We start from the raw sequence: 24,296 nt of genomic DNA on the forward strand, positions 1-24,296 counted from the left end.
TTTTAGAAATTTACCTGTAAAGTCCGAAGTTTAAAACCTTTTTAAAAAAAAAAAAACACATTGTTTTGTTTTGTTTTTTTTTTAAATAAAACCTTGGTCCTTACTCCTTTAATTGAAAAAAAAAATTAGGGCTTGAATTACATTTTTCGAGGAGTTATAAGCTTGGAAAGATGGGGTGGAATTATTCACTATTTTCACGAAATTTCTGACACTGCTAGTGCTACAGTGCTATTGACATTTTTTTTAGCTGTTCAGGTGTATTTATTATATACATAAAAAAACTGTTGGAATTTCATGGCCGAAATTTAGTGGAAAAGATGGTTGGATTGTAGAAAAGGAATGTGAATTTTATTAACCATTTCATTAGGAACATTTTTTTATTGGGGTGGTGAGGGTACTCTATAATTAAGTTACTTCTAAATTGTACTAATTGTATATTTTTTAATATACAATAAATTTGTAATGTGATAATTATAGTGTAGGTGTTGCTCTTACCACTCAATGCTATAATTGATCAAATTCTACATGATTGTTAAATAATATTTATTGAGGATCTTAACCAAAGTATTTCCTATTTAATTATATGCTTTTATTAACTGAAATATCTGCCCAGAAACAGTTCATAATATAGAGCCATCTTTAGTACCTTTTAATATGTGCAAGCGATTATAAGCAAGCATACTTGAGAGTGATCAATATTATACTTTTATGATGAACAAAAAAAAAAAAAGATAATATGACTGAAAGTAAGAACCAAAGTTTCAGAGTCGTACATTTTGAAAATTGTCGTTATAAGAATGCTAGGAATCGGACTACGATTTAAAAAATCTGACTGACGATTATTACTGAATATTGGAAGACTGTAAAATAAGGAGTTAGTCAATCAGATTTTGGAATTGTGAGAGTTGGACCTTATAGCTTCTGACTTTGTAACCCTAGTAAGAACTCATAAAACTTTTTTGTGGAATTAAGCCTCTTTTAGAAAATGTTAAAATGATAACATTCTGTGTTTATATACGTGTGATTTCAACCTTGTAAAAATAAATAAAGCAAAGTTTTATTGGTCATTTTTTTTTTTTGGTGACCTTTTTACATACAAAAAGATAATATTACCTTGGTTAAGGTGACATGCCGAAGTTCAAGTGTAATGTAGACAGACATCTTGCTACTCGACTCCCTACAAAATATCTCTGCAAATTATGTCCCAGATAGTAGCTCACTACACTGAAGTGGCTCTGTGCCTTGTTTGGGGTAAAAATGCAATTTAAAAAAAAAAAACAAAAAAAAAAACAAAGGTTATTGGAATAGTTCATGAATTATTCATGTCGTGTATCATGTTTGTCGGTTTAATAATGTAAAGTTAGCAAAAATGGGGCTACATATTTCTGTGTTGATAGATAATTTGTCAATGCAAAATAACATCATTAGCATTTAAAGATTTTCTTCAAGGCCGACCAAACATGATAGTTGATATGTTCACTGAAATAAAGGAAACTGATTTAATAAGATTTGTTCTTATTTCAAAGTATTGTTTTTTAATCATTTTTATTTTTTATTTGTTTTTTTTTTTTGCATCATCTCTGTACTTGATTTTTTATGCTGAAATGTTCTTTTTATTCAAATTTTATTGGCATTAAGACAACTTGATTTTTAATTTTACTTTTTTACTTTCAGATTTCTACCCCCACCCATAAAATGTTTAATACTCTCACGTTTTGCAATGAATCTCTTGTTTCCAGGCACTTTTTTAAACTCCATTTATGATTTTATAAAGTAACTTTATTTTTATTACCTTTAATATCTTTTAACTTGATTTTTTTTTATTAGAAAAAGTTTCGATTTGTTTGATTTTGGTAGTTTAACATGTTTAACCTTTTTTTTTATTAGAAAGAACCAATCATTTCGTCTTTTTTTTATCTTTTAATTTCTATTTATTATTATTTTTTTAATGAAATAACATCTGTAAAAAAAAAACTTTGTTTCTTTAATTTCATATTTTCACTTCATTTTATGAAAACTAAGCCATTTTCGAGAAGGAAAATTGAGCTATCTAATAGTTTCCAACACACATTATAAAATTTGGTTTAAGTTCAAAGTCGTTCAGCTCTATAGCATCATCATCATCATCATGAAACGTTTCCTTTGCATTTCTTTGCAGAAAATACCATCTATTGTGTCTCAATTGATCCCAAGATCTGTTGTTTCTCACTACATTTTTAGCTGATTAATTGGTATGAAAGTTCAGGAACATACGTTAGTATGCCATCTTAGTGGTTTGACTCTCTTTCTGCATCCTTCCACCATTCCTTCTAAACAACTCTTGATAATTTTATGTGTATGTATAGAGGATATGACTGCAAGTTTTGTCTTTAAAAAAGATTGCTAATTCTAATCTGATTTGTTAGCTTCAACTCTACACATTGCTCTTCATGTTATTAACAAAAGTTGCTTTTGTAGTAAGAACGTATTGCGTGGGGGGGGGGGGTATAAGACGCTCCCCTCTCTAGCAATGAGTAAAATAATTATTAGTAAATTCTAAATAATAGATATTGTGCTATGGTATTAAAGAACCCAAAGCAATTGTGAATATGCCATGAAATAGATCAACTAAATCAACCTTAAATCATTATCGTCATAATTTTGAATGCTTTCATCCAACTAAGAACAAATAATTCAGCATTTAAATCTTATTCCAAGAAAACCAAGATTGTAGAAAGTCTAATGATCAATGATGCTAAATCTGGAATTGGCAAACTATGTTCAAATTTAGTCGAATCTATTATGTTTACTAATACCAATTGGAAAATATCTGTGGCTCCCCCCTCTTACATCCATCGAATATAGCAATTTGTGTTCAATGAATTGTTTACAATGTATAAGCATTGTATTTTGACATTAATTATGAAAAGGATTGATATGCCATAAAAACAGACCAAAATAATTTGGCAACTACAATTATTCATCCAAATATTGTCTAAGATATTATCACACAACCTTGTCGATAACATAAGAATGCTGTCCGTTGATAATGAATGAACTGAGATGACAGCGTTTCACTTTGTAGGATTTTCCTAAGCATCTTATCTGTATTACCAGTAATGCTGTCTTCTGAAAGTGCTCTATTCCAATGTTTACTTTCCTTCTCTGCATCTAAGTTTCTGCATGTTGAACGACTTCATGGCATCCAGTTTTTTTTTAATCGAGCACATATCTTTTATCTATTCTTTTATTATATATCAAAATTACACACAAAAATGCTTTCACTATTTCCAGGCTCAATGGTTCTTAACTTCAGTTATCTTACAAGAACCAGTGTGTCAACATGATTATAGTCATATTTTTTATCCAATGTCTTTCTTAAATTCTCTAATTTCTTCCGGTTTTAAATATTCAGATTGCCTCAAGATTTCCAAAAAATTGTCATAGCGAAAAGGTTCTATTGAATTGTTTGTTAAATCTCACAGGGTCTTTTGTGTTTCTTTATTAAGAATCTTTAATTATTAAGAAAAAAAAAAAAAAAGAAAAGATTGCATTTTAGATTAGACATTTTGTCTTGGTCGATCACACAGACAAATTGTGCTCCATTGATTTGGAAATCAAGTTTTCTTATCAAACATAAAATAGGAAGGAATATCAATTTTTTTTTCTTTTTTGGAATTTATTCCAAATTTTTCATTCTTGGAATATCTTCCATTAACCTTATTTTTTTCTTCTTAAAAAAAACAACAAAGACAACTTGTCAAATATGTATTTGTTCGCTTTGTTTCGATTAGTAACTGGAGAATGACACCATTTATTCTTCAACAAACGAAGTACAAGTTGCGAGGGAGAGAAAGAAATCTCTTTCAATAAATCTGTTTTTATTTTATTTTAGTCAATGGTGTTAATATTTATATAATCGCCCAAAGTGGGGAGGTTGCCGGGTGCTGTGTACTAACAAAAAGTCATTTCCTTTTTCATGTTCTTATCAAAATTCTTAGACATTTTATTTTTATTTTTTTTAAAGCTCGGCACATACATTTTTAAAGAAATGTTTTTAAAGTGAATAAAAAATGGAAAAAAAATGAAACATTCAATTTTTGTTGGCTACTGCTGCTATTGCTCTTATCACCATCATCATCATTCATTGTTTTTATTCTTGTTTTTTTTTTTTTGCTGATTATTTCATTTTGCCTGTTTTATTTGTAGATTTTAAATGTACAAGTTTATTTGAAATATTTTATTTACAAGTACAAGTGTATGATTCCATTTTGTTATGTAAAGAATGGTTTTGAGTCATTGCTTGTCAAATTGTATCTCATTGCTTATATGATTGATGATAAAAAAAACAGTTCTATAGTGTTATTTATTGCATTAAAAACATTAATGTGATAAAGTTCAAGCATTCTGTTTAAAAAAAAAAGCAGTTTCGATTATTTTGCCTTTGTTCTCATTTTCGTTGTTATATTCACAATGTCTTGATCAGTGCAACTTTTGACCTTCCTCAGGTACTTTTGCTTTTTGAACTGGAGAGGCTGAACAGAATTTAATTTACAGAAGTAGAGTGTTCTCACTCCATCAACCATGACCTAGTAGAAGTGTTAGTTCTTATTATTCTTAGATTAATACTTCCATATGGTCATAGCTGACAGAATGAGAACAACCTACCCCCATTGATTAAATAAATTCAGTTTGAAATCATATCCAGGTTTCTGAGTTCGAAAAAATGCACCTGAAGAAGTTACATTGGCTGAAACCTTTGAAATAGTCCAAATAATATGAATTATCAACCTGAATCGTAGAACTTTTTAAATATAAAAAAATAGTTATTTAATGTGCATATTTAGTCATAAAAATTGTATTTTAAACAAGCATGATAGACCAACGGACAAATGTTTGTATATAGATGCATAGATATATGTAATAAATGACTTTGATCTTGTCAATCACTGATTCCATTTAATCTGTATATTTAATAATGAAAATTTTATTTGAAGCATAAAGTGCAACAGACCACCATGATGGATAGATACTCTTATGAAGATGTGTGGACACATCTAAACTATTTCAACTTTTATTAATGTCTACAGCTAAAATACTTTCACAAATAACGTACAAGTATATTTCGCTTGAAACAACAATTGTAAGCTGTTTTTCCAGAAAACAAACTCTCTGTACCATTTCACAAACAATGACCAGACTTTTCTTTTAGGCAATTTTATTTCTCATGATTGCGCTTTAAACTTCTTCCATTTTTTTTTTCCTTTTAATTTTTCAACTTTTGCATGAATGAAAGAAGCCAAAAGCAATAAATTGCAATTTTTCAGTTATAAGTTTGCTTCAAAATGAAATCTGCTGTTAAAAGAATAAAAATTATAAACAAAAGAACAAAACAAAGAAGCCTGGCTTTTAAATTTAGATTTGAGCGTTTTACTATGATTTGCTTTTTTACTTGTGTTCATTTTATTTGAAAACCATCAGAATAATTAGTCCAGATGTTAACATTTCTCTTTTTTCTTCATTTTCCAGTTTAATGTTTATTTTTAAAAAATATATAAAAGCAAGCTATAAAATATTTTTGGAAATATTTAAAACTTACAATCTTTCCTGGATGGGCCTAGATATTCAGATTGAAATGGATAAAGATTAAAGCTGAAAGTTTATCTTCAAATGTTTACTTAGGTAATAGATGTATAATCTAGATGTAATTATAATCTAAATGACCTATAAAGGATTAAATATGTACCTAGGTAATAATGACCCCCAACACCATGAACATATAGTGCAAATCTGACCTGCTTTCTTGTACATAATGGCATTGAATAAAGAGATTAAAATTGCATATCCTAGCTGCCTTAATTGATAGTAACTCTCATTAAATAAATCGGGTCAGTGATAATCCGCCATATTTCTGGTGTTATTAATCAGGGCAGAGCCTTGTGAGCTTGTACTATTTTCACTCTTGTCTGTAACAAGAGACCTCAATTTAATCTTGGTTTTAATCTATATGGGGAGCATATGAAATAAAAGTACCAAATTTGGATTTTTATATTTTTTAAAGGAATTTCAAAACCAAATGATTATAGTAAAAACATGTTGAATGTCTTTAATTATAATGAATTAAACAAATTCTAAAGAACCTATCTATTATATAGATAACGGATATGTGTAATTGAGCAGATTTATAGTGGAGTTAGCCATGCCAAATTCAAATTGTATTAGATCTATTGTGTTGAATTATGCTGTTGAGAAAGATATGGACTCACAATTACCTCCCCAGCTATGGATAAAATAGTGACTTGTGTTTAACTAATCGTATACAGCTGTTTTTTTTTTTTTACAGTAGACTTTGTGTTTCAACATTAAATGTCAATAAAATGGTTGATATACCGTAGAACTGACAAACAAATTGTGTGTGTGTGTATATATATATATATATATATATATATATATATATATATATATCACTGTTTGAAAAGTTCTTAAAATAAAAATTCAGAATCACATCTGCTTGTATAGTTCACACAGGAAATAACATTTCTAAACAACTTTTTAAAACAGTTTGGGATAAACGACTTATGACTTGTATAAGGAATAAAAAGAACACATAAATTGGTCTATGCATCTTTGGTTATAACTTTGTAATACATAGATAACTAGTAGTAAATTTGAAAAATCTCTGCTTACTGATGGAAATAAACTTTATAAAATGACCACAAGTTGATAGTTATGACGAACAATTATATTGGAAGACTCCAGTTTTCCAAACTAATAATCAATTTTATCAAGTTCACATTAAAACATTTTATGCATTGCCTTTTTGATCCCTCTCCCCCACCGTAATCTATCTAAAAATCAACAAAACTGCAGATTTTCACTAGAACTATATGAGGTAAAAGGTTTTACTGTGTAGAAGTATGTGTGGCGTGCGTGTCTCTCAGTCCATGTTGTTTTTATAATTCATGTTACCAACACTGTTTAACGTAGTGTTATGTCCCCTACTCCACAGGGCTGGACAAATCCACTGGCGGGATGCCTAGGACTACCCTAAAGGACCAGGGTGAAATTTCATTTTATAGTAGCTCAGGTTAGTGTCCACTGATTTCTAAAATGCAACCTTCACATAGGTGACCCCACTGCAACTGCGGTCACCAGCCATTGCACCACTGTCAATCTGTCTGTCTTTCCTTCCTGTTAACCCTTGTCTGTAACCCTTTCTGCCTGCACACCTCTTAGATAGGTTGTATACTTATATGTACCTTTGGTGGTACTAAATATAGAAACATGAAACATTAGCAAGAAAAATCTTGTATATGTTTCTTATTTTATTTTCCAAAATTTTCATTTTTTTTCTTTTTAGTTTTTTTTCCCCCTTAAATGAAAGTATCCAACATTTTAATTGATAAATGTAGATAACGTAGTTTATATAACTTATTGTCCTTCCTAAAATTTTGTCTTTTATTTCCTTCCTTGATTTTTTTTTTCATTTTTGCTTTTTTTTTTTTTTTGCAATATTGCTTACTGCCTTTTTCTCAACACCAAAAAAATTGATATTTTTTTTCACTGCAGCTTTTAAAAAAATTATTTTAATTTTGTTGTTTCTTCACACCAATTAGTTGGGAAGTATTTGTTGTATTCACCATTTTTAACATTTTTTTTATCTCCTCTTTATCTTTTTTTCAATTTTTTTCATTTCTTCTCATCCTCCTGTCATTCTGTTTATCATTTTCTCTCTTTCCTCCGCTATTTTCTTTAATCCTAACCCCTTCAAGATTTATCATTCCTTCTACTTTTTTGTTTCATTCCTATCTTCTAAATCTTCTTTGTCTGGCTTTCTCCCTTCCTTTTACCATCCGATACCATGTCTTTTTTTCCTGTTAGTTTTAAACACGTTTGGGAAATTTTGATTTAAAAATTTGATTTTAACTTTTTATCCAAAATTTGTAGCCATTGTTTTATAGCTAATAACCAGCATTTATTTCACTCCCAATGTTTACCTATTGCATAACGTGAGACCCTACCGTGGTTGTTTTGTACACTTGTTTATATAATCATAACCTATTTTTATTAAAACACAATAAATCTCCCTGAAATTTCTTTGGAAATGAAAATAATTTTACGGATTGGGGGGGGGGGCGTTTACATTCACACGTTTTGCGCTCATTAACCTGTGAATATGTGGATACATGTTTCAATGAAAACCAGACAGCCGTAACCTTTTTATGCCAAATATTCAATCAAAAATGAGTATTTAAAAAAACATATTTTAAATCAGTAGACATATATGATGATTACTGATTTAAAACCACTTCCAGTTTATAGGATGAGAACAATGGATGTCATCTTTTTACTTATAGATGAAAGGTAATAAAACTGTTATGATCCTATAGAAAAGATTAACAAAACGGTTGATTTCTTAGCTGGTGGTTTGAATTCTGGTTACATAATGTTCCTCTGTTGAAAATTAGGCTTGCTTTGACTTAGAACTCCTTTGTCACTGAGTATTTGACCTGAAGACAAGTCAGCCTTTGTAAGCGGTAGTTGAAACACGTATGCATATATGGAGTCAGAAATACTTGTACGAATAAAAATTTATACTAAATATATTGCTATTAAGCACTATTATATGAACATAATCTAATAACTATGAAGAAAATTATATCAACAAATACATGTATACATATTCAAGATTCCAATCTACATATTGAAAACAATTAAATGTTATATAAAAGACTATTATGTTAAATAATAAAAAAAATAATCTTTAAAATACACCATTGATATTTCAAATGCATTGTCAGTTTCCTCAATCAAAAATATTCATATTAGGTGTTCAAGCTGACTTTAAGAATTCCTCAATTTTCAAAGAAAAATATCACTAGCATCAATTTCAAAAGATTATATTTGCCTTTCTTAATAAATTAAATTTTAATCATTCAGATGATATTTTTGTGACATTTCTTTGTCTAGCCGTTCATTGAATATTTGAAAAAACTTATCTTTTTCCTCTCTCCTTCTGTCTGTAAATTACATCCTGGGAATAACCAAGCTATTGAGTCGGACATGATTTGTTCTTTTATTTTATTTTCGTCTTGTATGCAACAATTTTTTTTTGTTGTTGTTTAACGTTTTAAATAAAAAACATCAATTCTAACTAAAAGACGGTTCAGATGTACTCAAATAAGCATCAATCATTTATACACCTTATAAAATATATACTTATTTATTTCTATTTCATTTTTAATTATAAATTTAAGAAGGCATACCATTACTTAACTATATTAATAAGATTGTGTGACCATTCCTCATGTGTCTATGTTTTGCGTGTGTTTCTTGCCTTTATATGACTTACATGTCACTTTTTTCTTTTATTTACCATTATTTTATTTAAGTAAAAATATACATTCACAACAAAAATATAATAGGATTAAGAAAACATTATTAAACATAGTAGGATGACAAAAATAAATGCATTTCATTTTTTTTTTAAACAAGTCAGCCATTTAATCTTTTCTTAATAGTTGAAAAATAAAAAAGGGATAAATTATTCTGTAACTCTTTAAAATTTTGATAAACATTTAAAGCATTTAAAGTGTTTAATAAAAGGTCATTTAAATTAGCTTTGAAAATTTCTGTTCAAATCTGCATGTATTAAAAGATCTGAAGTTTTTTCTTAATCTATATCAAAACATTATTATAAATAAAGATGAAAACATTAACAAAATTGTTTTTCAAATATATTCCACGTTGTGACCATGATGATTCTCAGTTAGCATATGAACATTTTTTGCCATGAACTAATCTATATTTCTTATGGAACATTTTTCCAGGGTATATTTTTTGTATTTCATGTTACAGTACACCAATAAAAAGTCGTTCATAAAACATAAACAAGTATTAGGTTTGAATAACTTTAGATGAATATTATTATTTTAAAAGAAATCTTTCTATGATTTCAATCATCCTAACCTGGAACAGGATATTTAATTCATTAAAAGGTATCTGGTCAGATTTTCAAAGTCAGACTCAAATATCAATCAAGTCAGGCTTAAACTAACAAATCAGACTTCTGAAGAGCTGATTTTCTTTTGTTATCATTGTACCATGTTATTGGCAATATAATAATGTATCCTTAGTTCAGCCCAGATGTCTGCTAATATAAAATGTTTTAAATAATCATCTAAAAATCAAACACCAGCATTATGCATTATTATATATTGCATATATGTATGTGCATGTTATCCACAGACTGCTGTTTAACATGTCACTGCTTTTCAGTGCATTTAGATATGGTAAGTATTTAAACTGAGATACCTAAACGCTTGTACATTAGTCGGCAATGTTTCTCCATATGCTATCTCATTCACTACGAAATTAAAAGAATTTATATCTATTTATTTTATTGTTTACTCGGAGAACTTTTGTCTTATTACAAAGAATAATGTTTTTATGCTAAGTGAAAACTTATTACTTGGGAAAAAATATTAAAATTATTAAAAAAAATAATAAAAAATGTTTTCTGTATATTCAACATGCACACATAACTGAAATGGATGTTCAAGACTTGCATATTTAATATAATTTCTGAAAAATATAAAATAACACTGGTCATTATATTTATCTATACTAATCCATGTTCATTTGACTTACTATACACAGTTTTGGTTACAGACAAGCAGATCCAAAGTCACTATCAACATAATGAAAGAAAAGTACTTCTATTTTTTTCAAATAGGATCCTTAGATTTTTTTAGTATGAGTGACAACCCAAATAGTTTAAGAATCATTTTTATAACAGTTTGGCAAGATGAGTTTATTATTAAACATAACATATAGTCAACCGTTGAATTCAAATGTAGAATTTTGTAACGAAACTTTGATTTCATATGGCATTAAGTTTGGTTTGACTGAAATTTACTTAGATTTATAAAATGCATTAATATAAACGTATAAAAGAGATAAATATAACTTTAAATGCCACCTTCTTAAAAATCAAAATCAAATATTCTGCATTTTTTTTATTTTATTACATTTATCTTTGTTAGTTGGTCTAAGTTATTACTTTTTTGAAAATGTATTTTTAATTTACATTAGTTTCGTTGGAATTTGAAACAAATGATCACTGAATCAAATAAACAAAAAAAAAAACGTTTTTGTTTAATGAAATATACTTAAACGAGGAAATGTAACTTAACTACAGAAAATTATATGTAAAATATTTTTTCGTCTGATTTTTGTTATATAGATTCTTCAGGTATGAAAGAAAATGAAAAAGGATATTTTCACATTGGACATAGCATTACATGTTTCATATTCACTAACAATCATCAGTGTGGCTTGTATAACTTTACCCCTCTTCTGATAGAACGATTTGAATCCTGGATCCAAGTCACTATTAGTTAACTCCATACAACATCTGTATCCATTTTTCTATAGTGACACCTATATATATATATATATATATATATATATATATATATATATATATATATATATATATATATATATATATATATTATGGTGACAATATAGAAAATAGATCTAATGACAAAGTGTTTTTCACCATTAAGCACATTGCCAGATACTTATACCAAAAATACATAGATATGAAAATGAACAAATTATTGATATAAAAATATTTTTGATGTACTAATGACAGTAAAACCAATATAGATTACCAAGTATTTCTCCTTTCAAATTTGTGTATCGATTGTGTGTTGATTTTATTTATTTACTCTTATGTGTTATTTGCATATCTTTTGTAATTCATTCACTAATAGAAAATCCTCATAACTTTTATCAGTAGTTTTATTTTTAAGATATTTTGTTAATCACATATCTTTTCATTCAGCTATAATCATGTTGACACATAAAGTTAAGTGACATTGAGGCTAGTCAGTATTTAATGAGTGACCATTTAGTAATATCAGGTGTTGTATGTAAAGTCTCTCCAACAGATATTGCAACTCATCTGTAAGAGTATAACTACCATGATATAATTTGGATTAATTATTACAGCATTGACCCTATTTCAGTTGAATAAAGATTTTTTTCTGCTAATCTACACTTATGTTAAAGGAAGGAATGTTCTACCTTGGCATGTGATCATTTAGATTAAAAAAGGGAGCAGAAGAAATGTAAAATGTTTTATTTTGGTTTGCTAATAAAGTGTTTTTTTTTTTTTAAGAGAGATGGTTATGATTGTAAAGGACACAATCAGTGTTAAGATTTGATACTTTATTATTCTTCTACCAATATTGACTTAATTTTTAATTTTTCCTATTTTTATTAAGTTACCATTTGGTTAGAATGCATTTCTTTTTTTATATATATTAAAAGAAATGTTTCAGATCTCTTAGAAAATCCATACTTTTTCTTTTTATCTAAATTCCGAAACTACATATAGTGTCTACAATATGTTTTGTAAATAGCGCAAAAAGTTCACCCAACTTTGCAGTATTTTCTGTCCACATGCAATGATGATATTCACGAGCAATTTCATGTGGGGGTTCATCATAGAACGTTTATTGATTAATGGATAAAAATGAAGATAAGTGTGTATCACAGCGGATTATATTTATAAGAAATAAATCTTTACAGTGTGAAATAATTGCTTTCTTTCATCATAACGATGCTATGGACTTATTGGTCTAATGCATTTGCATTATTTTTTCGCTTTTTTTTTCTTTTTATACCATAAATACATTTTGTATTCTTCTTTGATAAACGTGTTCAAATTAGTATCTTTAACAATTCATTCAAAACCCTATATTTATATTTCCTTCTCCCTCTCTCTCTATATATATAAGCACTATTTGTTCCATTTTAATTTCATTCAAATATTTATAAACTATGACATATCTGTTAAGACGTTCTTGCATAAACTAAAACTAATAAGTCTCTTTGTTTCTATCTTATCGTTATGAATAGTATATAAGTGAAGAAATGTATTATCTTGCTATCTAATTTACATACGTTATAACACGCTATGTGACTTAAAAGAAAGTTACTCTTTCTTTAAATTCTCACAAAGACATTAAGAAATATTAGAGAGTAATTGAATCAAGGAAGGAAGCGAGAAAAATACATAGATGGGTGAGTTGTTCAGTTTATTATAAATTAGTTAAATTAATTCAAACAGAATTTTTTTGTACATAATTCAGTTCCAGGACTAAGATATATTTTAGCATCTATTGTGTTTTTAAAGTGTATAGGAAATAAAGGTATGAGCAAATAAATGTTGATTAACTTGCGTTTAGCATAATAATAATAATCATAATAATAATAATAATAATAATAATAATCATATGATTGAAAGAATGCGTCTGTTTTCTATGATGTTTGTTTATAAATGGCTAGTTTTTATCTGGAGAAATCTTAATTCAATGACATTTTTACAGCAACATTGGAGTTCATTTCATCTTTGACTAATAAAGTTGCTAGGTTCACTCAAAGTTTTCAATCCACAATCAAATAAAATATACTTGCTTCTAAATGTTCAACCAAGGACCGGCCAAAGACTAAAACAGTGAGTTACAGAATTCCGTATTTGTCTTTATTTTATCATAAACTGATTTTATACACATTTATTAGTAAAGATAAAAGCTTGATGCTCAATATGACTCTTCCTTGTTCTTGGAAGATTTAATTATTTATATACGTTATTTTTTTTGTTATAGTTTTTGGTGCATTATAAAACTATATAGTAATATAAATGGGGACTTTAAGTTGGAAAAATGAAGAGGGAACTTAAACGATTAAACAGATCAATAATAATCAATAAATCTTGAGTAAAATGTAGATTGGTATGACTTTTACCAGTTTGATTTTGTAGGTGGCATTTTCATTCAAGAATCAGGTACTTACATAAAGTACTATTTTAAGATTGGCAACATTTTAGCGTTAATATTTTTGAGAAGTATACACTTCCCTCTAAAGTATTTCCGACTTCCACACTCTTAAAAAATTGATTTGTATGTTGTCATAAAAACAGAAGTGAAAATAGTTCTCAACATTATAAATAGCAATTTGTGTGACTAGAGGGATTAGAAAAATCAGTGATAGGTGAATCATGAAAAATTCTTTTCACTATCCTTGTTTTTCTAAAGAATTTTTGTAGATTTTTGAAAAAAAAAAAAATTCTTCAATAATTCCATATTAATATTTGCTTCTTTTAATTATTTCCCTCATAATGGTCTTATTTATTTGTTTATTTTTGCATAGTTGTATATTGTTTATAACTGGTATTTTTTAAGCTATTTTCTAAGATTCTGTAACTTATGATTCTAGCTATTGTCTTCCTTAGTTAAAGAGTATTATAACTATATTATAATTTAATTGACTATTTGAGATAAACACATGACTTTACTCTCTACTTCTTCTTTTCCTCTCTCTCTCTCTCTCTCTCTCTCTCTCATATATATATATATATATATATATATATATCCCTCTGTCCTGATCCTTTTCACCCTTTTATCTACCGAAAAAATTTGCCACAAGAAATTTATTTATTTTTTTGTTTTGGTTTGAAAGTTATCCATTTACCAAACATATAGAATATTTTTCTTGGGGAGTGGGGGGTCATTCTTAAATTTATATTTCAGCTTTGTTTGATTTTCTTTTTTCTATTTTTATTTTAAATTCATAATTAATAACTTAACGGTTCAGTTCAAGGTGTGTTTTATAATTTGATATAAACAAACATTCATCATTTTTACGTTGTATATTTAAGGTTTCGAATTTTACAATGACAGCCCTTACATGATATGCCATAAAATATGACGAAAAACAAGCAAAGAAACAGATATATATTTATACCTACATCTATTAATATATGACATACGAGTTTCCTTTCATATTCCTGGTCTCCTGAATGGTTCATTCTTTTTTTGAAAGGTTTCACCCAGAAGATCCCAGTTCTTTTCTCTTGCCAGAAGTAGATGATGTGACGAATTAAAGGAACTTTGCACCTTTTTGGCTACCATCTCATCATCCTCCTCCTCCATGTTGCAACAAGCACACGTTTCCTTATTGGCTGTTTGCCATACAAAAGCGCGCAGAACCTCCTCACTCACAGAACTTACTCCTCTTCTCCTGTTGTTGACACACCGATGCAACCCACAACTCCTTTTTTCAGACATTCCTTTTGATGGACATTCTGCTTTTACTGTAATCGCTTGTCCTCAAGCTCTTCACATGGAGCCGGCATCATTCTTAGAAGCATTCACCTAAACAAGAAAAATGATTTCACTCATAGCCATTGTATAAAGCCATCTCAGTCAAGTTTGGATTTAGTAACACAACACAAACATTTATAAATAGAACATATTTTATTTATTTTGTTTCCGTTTTATTTGTTTATTACTATTCATTTTAAAAAAAATCCAAAGATTTGTGACTTTACAAAATTTTAAAGTTTCTTTAAGATTAATGTTGAGTCCAAATAGATAAAATTATTCCTTATTTTATTTTTGCCCTCCTTTATTTTCATTTTATTTATTTTGGTTGGTGCTTCAGAAAATAGATTGATTGGGAATCGATTTCAAAAACTGTTCAATACACAAAATATGTGGCAATCTTTGCCTTCCCAATCATGTATTTTTAAAAATTATTTGTGAACTTCTCTGACATTTAAGTTGGGATATTTGTCACTTATTTCTTTGACTGGAGTTTATTTCTCTATGAATAAAAAGATGTTTGTTTTCCTTTTATAAATAAAATTCTAATTTTTTTCTCAAATTTGATAATTGATTCTTATCCTTTCCACGTGTTTTCCATGTCATTATTTTTCTTTTATTACGTGATTTCCTTCGGATAAAAATATGTTTAAAAAAATATATATCCCTTCCCTTTTTTTTCTTTTGAAGAGACCCATTTTATTTATTTTGTTGTTGTTGTTGTTGTCCTTTAAGTTGTAAATAGTGGAGAGAGGAAAAAATCGTTGCCTACCAAGAATTATTCTTTATTTGTAAATGTTTCAAAATCAGATTCTGATTTGTAGGGGTGTCTCATCAAAGCTTGGTGGTATCGTGAGATATAGCTTGAGCACCCTGACTTGGTGGTAATTTTAACCTTAAACCATACCACATCCAAAGAGTTACTTATCTTTTGAAGGATTTATTGAAAACACAGCTAATCTTTTAGCAACATAGTTGTATGAATTGCAAAACAACAAAACTAGACAGCAGATACACTCATGCAATATAATATATTTAAAAAAAAACCCAAAAAAACAATGGTACAAAGTAGACACCAACCCATAGTGATGCCACAATAAATGATGAAAAGAAAAAATTATCAATGTGTGTTCAGCACGCTTACAGCTCTAGGATGAAATACTATCCAAATGGCCATGGATAAAACAAATGATGCCCACAATGGAAAGGTTCATCCGTGTATAACTTGTGATCTTCTGAGGAAATGGAAATTGGTGATTTCCTACATGGTTACTATGAAGAATTCTCTTTTTAGCAAAATTAATAACAATGACGATCTTGCCTGTTTGCCCACAAACCAGACATAAATGAAGTATGGCAATCCATTCTCAATGAGTTGTATGAATCCATTTTTTTTTTAAATTTTAGATTAAAGAATAAATTATATTCAATCACATCACAATTTTTTTTTTCTCAAGAATTAAAAAAAATTTTGTTAGTTATTTACTTCATTTATTTATTTTGAGCAATTATTTTTTTTCCTGTTGAATAATTTTGAAATGTTATTTAATAGGTTAGAAAAGTTGGTGTGATATTTTTGCAAATTTAATTTTATTATGCATTCATTAAAATCCAACAAATAGATATCAGGTTAAAATGCACCTTCATAAAAGAGTGAAATCTATTTAGTAGGTGAGCACGCAAAGCAATAACAAACAAAGAAAATTATATGTCATTATAAACTAGTTATAAGTACATGGCATTACCCGGGAGTAATTTTACTTTTTGACTCAATCTTTTTTTTTTTTTAATCGTGTTGTTTGATTTTTTATGACCCTATTGAAAGAATGGATGAGAGTTCTTGTATCAGTAGAAGTAAAATAGGATAATAGGTCGAGCTCATAAGAAAGCATGGGATGAAGTGATAAAAATGGACTTGAGAGAAAGAGGGATAAATAAAGATCTCGCCAGACATAGTTTAGTTTGGAAGTCAATTTCTTAAAACCGTCCAAATTATAATTTTAAAAGTATAACTAATTATTGTTTATGTAATGTTGTTTTAATTTCTATTTATAACATCATTGGATGTAAGTAGCTTCTAAAACATTCAATCTGTTAATACATGAGGATTTAATAATAAATTTAAAGCCAGACTTTCAATTCCACAGAATAATTGGTCAAGATTATTATTTCATATCTTTTATTAAAAACAAAATAGAACTATGAAAGAAAGGTCCAAATTACAACATTTATTAATCTGACAATTGAAACTGCCTTTATATCTGATTACTTCATAAGAGTTTTATATATATATATATATATATATATAACCGATGATGTATCTGTATAGTAAGACTATGAAATTTCATAAATTACTTAATTTAGGCAGATTTTTCACTATTGTTTTCTTTTTGTACTTTAACTATTTAATGGGGATGTGATATTGTTTTGAGTATTCATCTTCTGGAAGCATGTGACATGATTTATTGGTTAATATCTTGCACATAACTTGTTATTTATTTTTTTTTAGGGTTAAGTCTTACTACCCATATAACAGTTCATTATCGTGTTTTGGATATCCTTCTCTCAGCAATGAACATGTGGCAGATGTTACTAAGTAATATCATAATCATGTGTTTTTATGAAAAAAACCCACCTAACATGTGACTTAATTTGGTTATGTGTTAATCAGAACCATTTATCATATTGTTCTTCTCACATATTACAAATTCTTTTGAGAATCATAGCTGTAGAATGATACTTAGTCTACTTCAAGTAACAGTTAACAGATTTTACACAGTTGAATGGAAAGCATAATTGTTATTGTAGTTAGTAAAATATAATACTTATCAAAAATACTTCATTAAACAAAAGTTTCGAAAATACCCATACCTTTATTCAGATCAAACTGGATTAAAACTTGGTTTAGCCAATATTCGCATTATGTCACTCTCCAAGTTGCATGCGTTAATGTATGGCGCATCATTCATCCTAAGCAGGTTGATTGGCTTCCTCTGTTCGAGGAAGTTTCTTTAAATATATAATATTCACAAGCAGTCCTCAGTTGCATGTCTATCCTGGCTTGGATAGATGACGACAATAGTTTTTGCAGAGAGTGTTGCCATACTCCCACATATAGTTCTTGGCATTTCCCAAATAGTCACCAATCAGATACTGAACAGGCACAAGGTCGCTTAACTTTTGTGATCTAACAAGAACCGATGTGTCAACATGCTTATGTTGTACAAAAATGGGAAACATATTATTCGTAATCCTTTACAAATTTGTTTTGGTAAGTTGGGGAATAATTTCTTCTATCATTTCTTATGAACAAAATCTACATAGTACTGATTCATAGTTTGATTAGCTTACATGGTGTCTATAACCTTTGATTTGGTCATTCAAGTTTTGCATGTTCAATGATTCCGAATCATATTTTAAGAATTGCTGGTTTTACTTCTTTCTTTCTTTCTAAAATGCATGAAGCAGATCCTACTCTGTTACATGCAGTTTTGTTGGTTATCTTGAAAAGGGAATTATTATTTACTGAAAATGGAAGCGTTTTGATAATTAAATGTTTAATGCCTGCATAAAATGCATTTACTGTAACTATTTGCTAATTCCGGTCTTTTATTAAACATCCTGTAACATAGTACTAGGGGTAATTTCTAACCCACTATTCCTTTATTAATAATTGGTAGAATGGTTAGTTTAATACTTTTCCCCTGAAGGATTAATACTACAATAGATCTGATGGAACTTTAATTATGTACTCAGTGATGAACATTATGTTACACTTTTATGTAAACTTTATTTTTGGTAATTTCTGTTTGTTTCTTTGTTTTTTGTTTGTTTTTTTTTCACCCGATTTTCTTTATTTTTCTTAACATTTTACTTGAAATCGATATTAACATATAAATTGACTTCATTCGACCCCATCACTCATCAAAGTGTATATTTCTTCCTGTTGACTCATTGGTTCTTAAGTAGCAGTCGTCATCATCTTTTTCCTTATTCAATAAAGCAATGGAGTTTGATACACATACAATGTATGTGAACAAATAAGTTATCTCATTCATCATATTTTAGTTTATCTCTTTTGTTTCACACACAACAGGTTATTATACATCTAATATGTGTGTGTGTGTGTAGTGGCGCCAAAAAAAGTCTGCACTCATAATTTTTTAAAAGCCACAAATTTATGCTAAATTGAATTTAACTGTTTAAACAACCTATATTTCATTTGATTCACCTACTTGTTCATATCTGACTTATAATTAAAGTATCCTAGTTCACATCAATTAAAAAAAAAATAACTTCAAATCGAGAAATCACAAAAACTCTGCATAATGAAAAATTTTTATTTAAATGTAACTTTAGAACATTAATGCAACACAGATACACTAGTAACACAATGAACTAGTTAATATTTAGTACCATAACCCTTCTGCAATTTGATAGTCTTTAATCTTTTGGGCATTCTCTCGAATTAGTCTGGTAGAAGGGCATCCCACTTCTCTTTCATTTTTGTCCAAAATTCTTCCAGATTTGAAATTTTATCATTTTGTAGCTGTTGCTTGATGTAATGCCATACGTTTCTGACAGGATTGAAACCTAGAGATTGTGCAGGCCAATCCAAACATGGAATATCATGCTCTTTAAGGAACCTCTTGACATTGCTAGCTGTGTGAATTTGAGCATTATCCTACATGAAGATGGGATTATCTATCATCCAAATTCCAGTTAAAGTAGGGTAGAACATGCTCAGTCAACATTAATGTACTTGGTTGAATTAATTCGACTTTGCAAGTGAACTATAGGCCCTGGACCATTGGCAGTAATAACGCCCCACACCAAAACTGAATCTCCACCACCTTGCAGCATTGAAACTGTGCACCTAGGATTAAATTCTTCATCCTTCCTCTGACGGACATACTGCCTACCATCACTGGCTAACCTATTGTACGTACTTTCGTCGCTAAAAATCACTTTCAACCAATATGAAGAGTCATGATCTTCATTGCATCTGACGAAGTCCAGACGGCACTTTCTGTTCTTACATTATTGTTGGATTTCGGGAGCTGTTTCAAATCTGTTTCTGAGCCTGCAAATCTTGATAGCATTGTCTTCCCTGTAAGAAGTAACTCTAGGACGACCAGATTTAGGGGCATCACAAACACTGCCAGTGTTTAGTGCTTTTGCACAGTCATTCATACCGTTTTCTCATCACATTTCAATCTTCGGCCGATTACTCGATTAGATAAACCAGAAAGGTGGAGATTAATGAGCCCCTGATGATTACTAATAGAAAGTCGAGGCATATGAACTAAATGTTATGTTGTATAACCTGGAACAATGAAAATTACAATTAGAGATGCTTTGTTGGTTAAAAAGTGGATATTTTCAGCTGGTTTTAAGCTCATTTGTTGTTGCAGGATTTCTTTTTGCTTTTTTGATTTGAAGTTAATTTTTAAATTGATGTGAAAACTAGGATACTTCAATTAAAAGTCAAATATTAACAGGCAAAATCATAGAGGAATAAAAGGCGAATCAAATGAGGTATAGGTTGTTTAAACAGGTAAATTCAATTTATCTTAAATTTGCGGTTTTTGAAAAAATGGCAAGTGCAGACTTTCTTTTTGGCGCCACTGTATATATCATGGATTCTCCTATCGATTTCTTGCGACTTGGTCTCTTTAACTCTGTGTGTGAGTCGCAGATGGCATTTCAGTCTAGCCAATGATTTACAAAGAAGTCCACAAATAGTGCAAGAGTGTGGATTGTTGGAGTGTATGGATGGGACGGCGGACGATACTTCATTTCTTTCCCTAGTTTGACACATATATATATATATATTTTGACATATATATATATATATATATAGTTTTTTTGACATATATATATATATAGTTTGACATATATATATATATATATATATATATATATATAGTTTGACATATATATATATATATATATATATATATTTCCCTAGTTTGACATATGTCAAACTAGGGAAAGAAATGCAGTATTGTCCGCCGCCCCATCCATACATTTATATATATTTGATATATATTGTATAACTTACTAACTAGCTCTACCTACGTATTGAGCACTGTTGAAGTAAATACTTAAAGTTCACGCATAAATTGATACTTTCGTGTATTAATTTATGTGAGTAAATGAAGTAGTTATATATATATGTGTGTGTGTACACTTATAAAACTCTAAGAGTTTCGTTATCTTGTGACCAGGCATGCTGAATGACATCACAAGTAGTGGATAGGTGATGAATGACATAAATAATTAAGAGAAGGGAAAAAGTAGATAAAAATAAATGATTTTTATGAATAAATATTTTGACTTAAATAATGAATGCGAGCTTTACATCATTATACATGTTCTTAGAATGTTAGAGTTCATTATATTTCAAGCATTCATAACAAGTATTTAATAAAATAACAAATACTGAACCAACGAGTTACGACTGGTTTTGTATCTCTATTTATAATTTATGCATACATATCTTTAAAAAAATGCAGAGTATATTTTTTGTGTGTTTATGAGGGTGGGATAATTAAAAAATAATAATTTAAAGCCAATAAATGGTTACATTTGTCTATCTTTAAAAAGTTGATGGAAGACATTTGTAAGCAAAATGCCATTGTAATGCTGCTGTTCATTGTCCCATGAATGTGGTTCGAGCGTGTTATCATTTCCTAAGAGAGTTGAAATTATATGGCTTATATCCTATCTCTCAAAATATGCCTGTCATTGTATTTTCTTTCTCATAACTCTAAGTTAATTAATGTACTTTCTCGTATTTCTGTATATCACCATGGCTTCCATAGCACAGTAAAACTTGTTCATTTATTTTGTCTATATCATGTTAATCGTATAATTTGACAAGACTATTTCTAATAAAACTATCTTTTGAGTAGATAAAATGAATGAAACGAAAACTTTCATTTGTAAAAAAAATTTTTTTTCATAAATTCACTTAAAACATAAAGATGTTAAAGATATAGAACATAAAAGTAATCCTTTTAATAAATGGAATTTTAGTTTGAGAGTCAGATAATCTATTCTCTCAGGATGAACATATCTAGTTTTATCTTTTTATTCATAATGTGAATAAAGAAAATGACTTTCTAAGGTGAATAAATATAATTTTAGGCAATTAGTTTGATGCTTTCTCCTTGGGAATTAGACACACCTTTATGCATAGCTTACTTGCAATAACCATATTTTTATACTACTATGTAATATATATATCTGGAGCAAAAGAAACAGATCCAATATCCTGAACATTTTTTGTTCTTGTGATTTAAGATGAAGTTGTTTGATCAACACTATTGGGGAGCCATGATTTCATATACTGTTTTGTTTTTAAATCGCCAAAACAGTTTCATGGTAAACAACTAATGACCCCTGAAATAACATTAAGACTATTATGAATTTGTGAAAGCAAGTTGATTCAGCGATTGCAGGGGATTTAATAATTTACTGACAAAATAATTTTCCAATGCAGAACTAAAAGATGAAAGGAAATTTTATTTTTTATATAGTTTTAAAGGTTAAACCCTTCCAGACTCTCTCTCTCTCTCTCTCTCTCTCTCTCTCTATATATATATATATATATATATATATATACATATATATATATTAATACGTAGAAATCGGAAAAAAGGTTAATCACACATATATATATATATATATATATATATATATATATATATATATATATATATGTGATTAACCTTTTTGCCGATTTCTACGTATTAATTCCGTCACAACAACTTAAGTTGCTTGGAAATCCATACAGATGATCTTCTGTGGTGAATGGTTTGCATAGAACCAACCACACTTTTTAGTACAACTATTAATCTTTGTCGGTTCAATAACTGGCATAAGACAAAGCATACAGTACAATGCAGGTTTTTACATCAGTTTTTCCTTCTCCTAGATGTATGTCTTAACGAAGACTGGAGGTGCATCTCTCCCAATGAATTAAACGCACCTCTGGATACCAACATGGAGATCTCTGTCTCAGCACAGTACAGACAGTACTTAGCCTTCCCAAATGGCCACCCATTTGGTACTGGCCAGGCTCATTGTTGCTTAACTTTGGTGAGCTGGTTAGAACTGGTGTCAATGTGATCAAATATATATATATATATATATAGGATGAATTTAGACTTATTACTAGTAATAAATTGATATATATCCATTTTAATATTGTTTAATACTAATGTAATTACAAGTAGAGTTGATTAATAGTATAATAACTCAGAAGTTCACATGGACAAAACCTTGATTTGTTAATATGAGTCAAAAGATTATGTGTTTTACAGTATGATTTTTTTGGATGTGTTGTGTGAAGTTAATTTTTGAAACAATATATATACAAGGCAGTTACCCGTTAACCTGCATTGCCCGGTGGTAGCCTGCCTCCGCTCTCCAAAAAAAAAGTAAACTACAGTCGTTGTTGATGGCCATTGCCGTCCCTGAATAATTGCAGACACTGGCAGCCATGGCTGAAATGAAATAATCTGGCTTTCACTGGTGATTAGTGCTGGTTTGGGGCGACACCATGCAGGTAATCTTGGAATTTAAAAAAAGCAGTTAAGGGAATACGTAAATCAGTATGAATTAATAAAATTACTAAAAATGGTACATTAGAATAATAATGGAAAGTATAAACAGAAGTTTTAGAAGTTAGGGATTCTCACTGTATATGAAACGTTTAGAGTGATCAAAATCAGTGGTAGTAGTTTTAGCTGTTTCCGTTTGTTGTTCAAGTCTTCCTTTTCTTTTCAACCTTTTCCACCAATAGTATTAAAGTAAATTCCAGTTTTATGTCGATTTTTTAACGTGTAAAAACAAAACAATTACGACTTTTTTCACTTCACTTCTTTGAGTATTGTTGTCATGTTAAGAACAGCTTTCGGATTAGACACTCCCAACATCCTCATGTAAAGAACAGCTTTCATAGACAGCCTCTTTTTTTGTAGCAGGTGGAAAAATAATTCCTCCAAATATAACTGTGATAATTGTCAGCATACCCACCCACAAATGCTAAAAAAGAAATTAGTGGATGGCAGTGTCGGTAGGAGAGAAGTAGATTTGTTTATTGCGTATACGTACAAACCTGGCAGCTCGTGA

At 29.1% G+C, this 24,296-nt stretch overlaps 1 protein-coding gene across 23 annotated transcripts in view; it reads left to right on the forward strand.

Annotated features, from left to right (window-relative positions):
* Window positions 1-24,296, forward strand: part of LOC145277031 (one cut domain family member 2-like) — a 590,906-nt gene that overhangs the window by 303,109 nt on the left and 263,501 nt on the right. For 17 of the 23 annotated variants that reach the window (XR_013868089.1, XR_013868090.1, XR_013868091.1 and 14 more), the window contains one exon: window positions 6,989-7,066. The exons of the other annotated variants lie outside the window; for them this stretch is intronic. Coding sequence is in view for 14 of the 17 variants with exons in the window: in XM_080128649.1 (XP_079984775.1) it covers window positions 6,989-7,066 (78 nt within the window). In the remaining 3 variants the exon portion in view is untranslated. The remainder of the gene's footprint in view (window positions 1-6,988; window positions 7,067-24,296) is intronic. 23 annotated transcript variants of the gene reach the window in all.

The sequence above is a fragment of the Euprymna scolopes genome, chromosome 5 (assembly GCF_053919585.1).
Source record: "Euprymna scolopes isolate OS-2025 chromosome 5, ASM5391958v1, whole genome shotgun sequence".
Lineage (NCBI taxonomy): Eukaryota > Metazoa > Mollusca > Cephalopoda > Sepiida > Sepiolidae > Euprymna > Euprymna scolopes.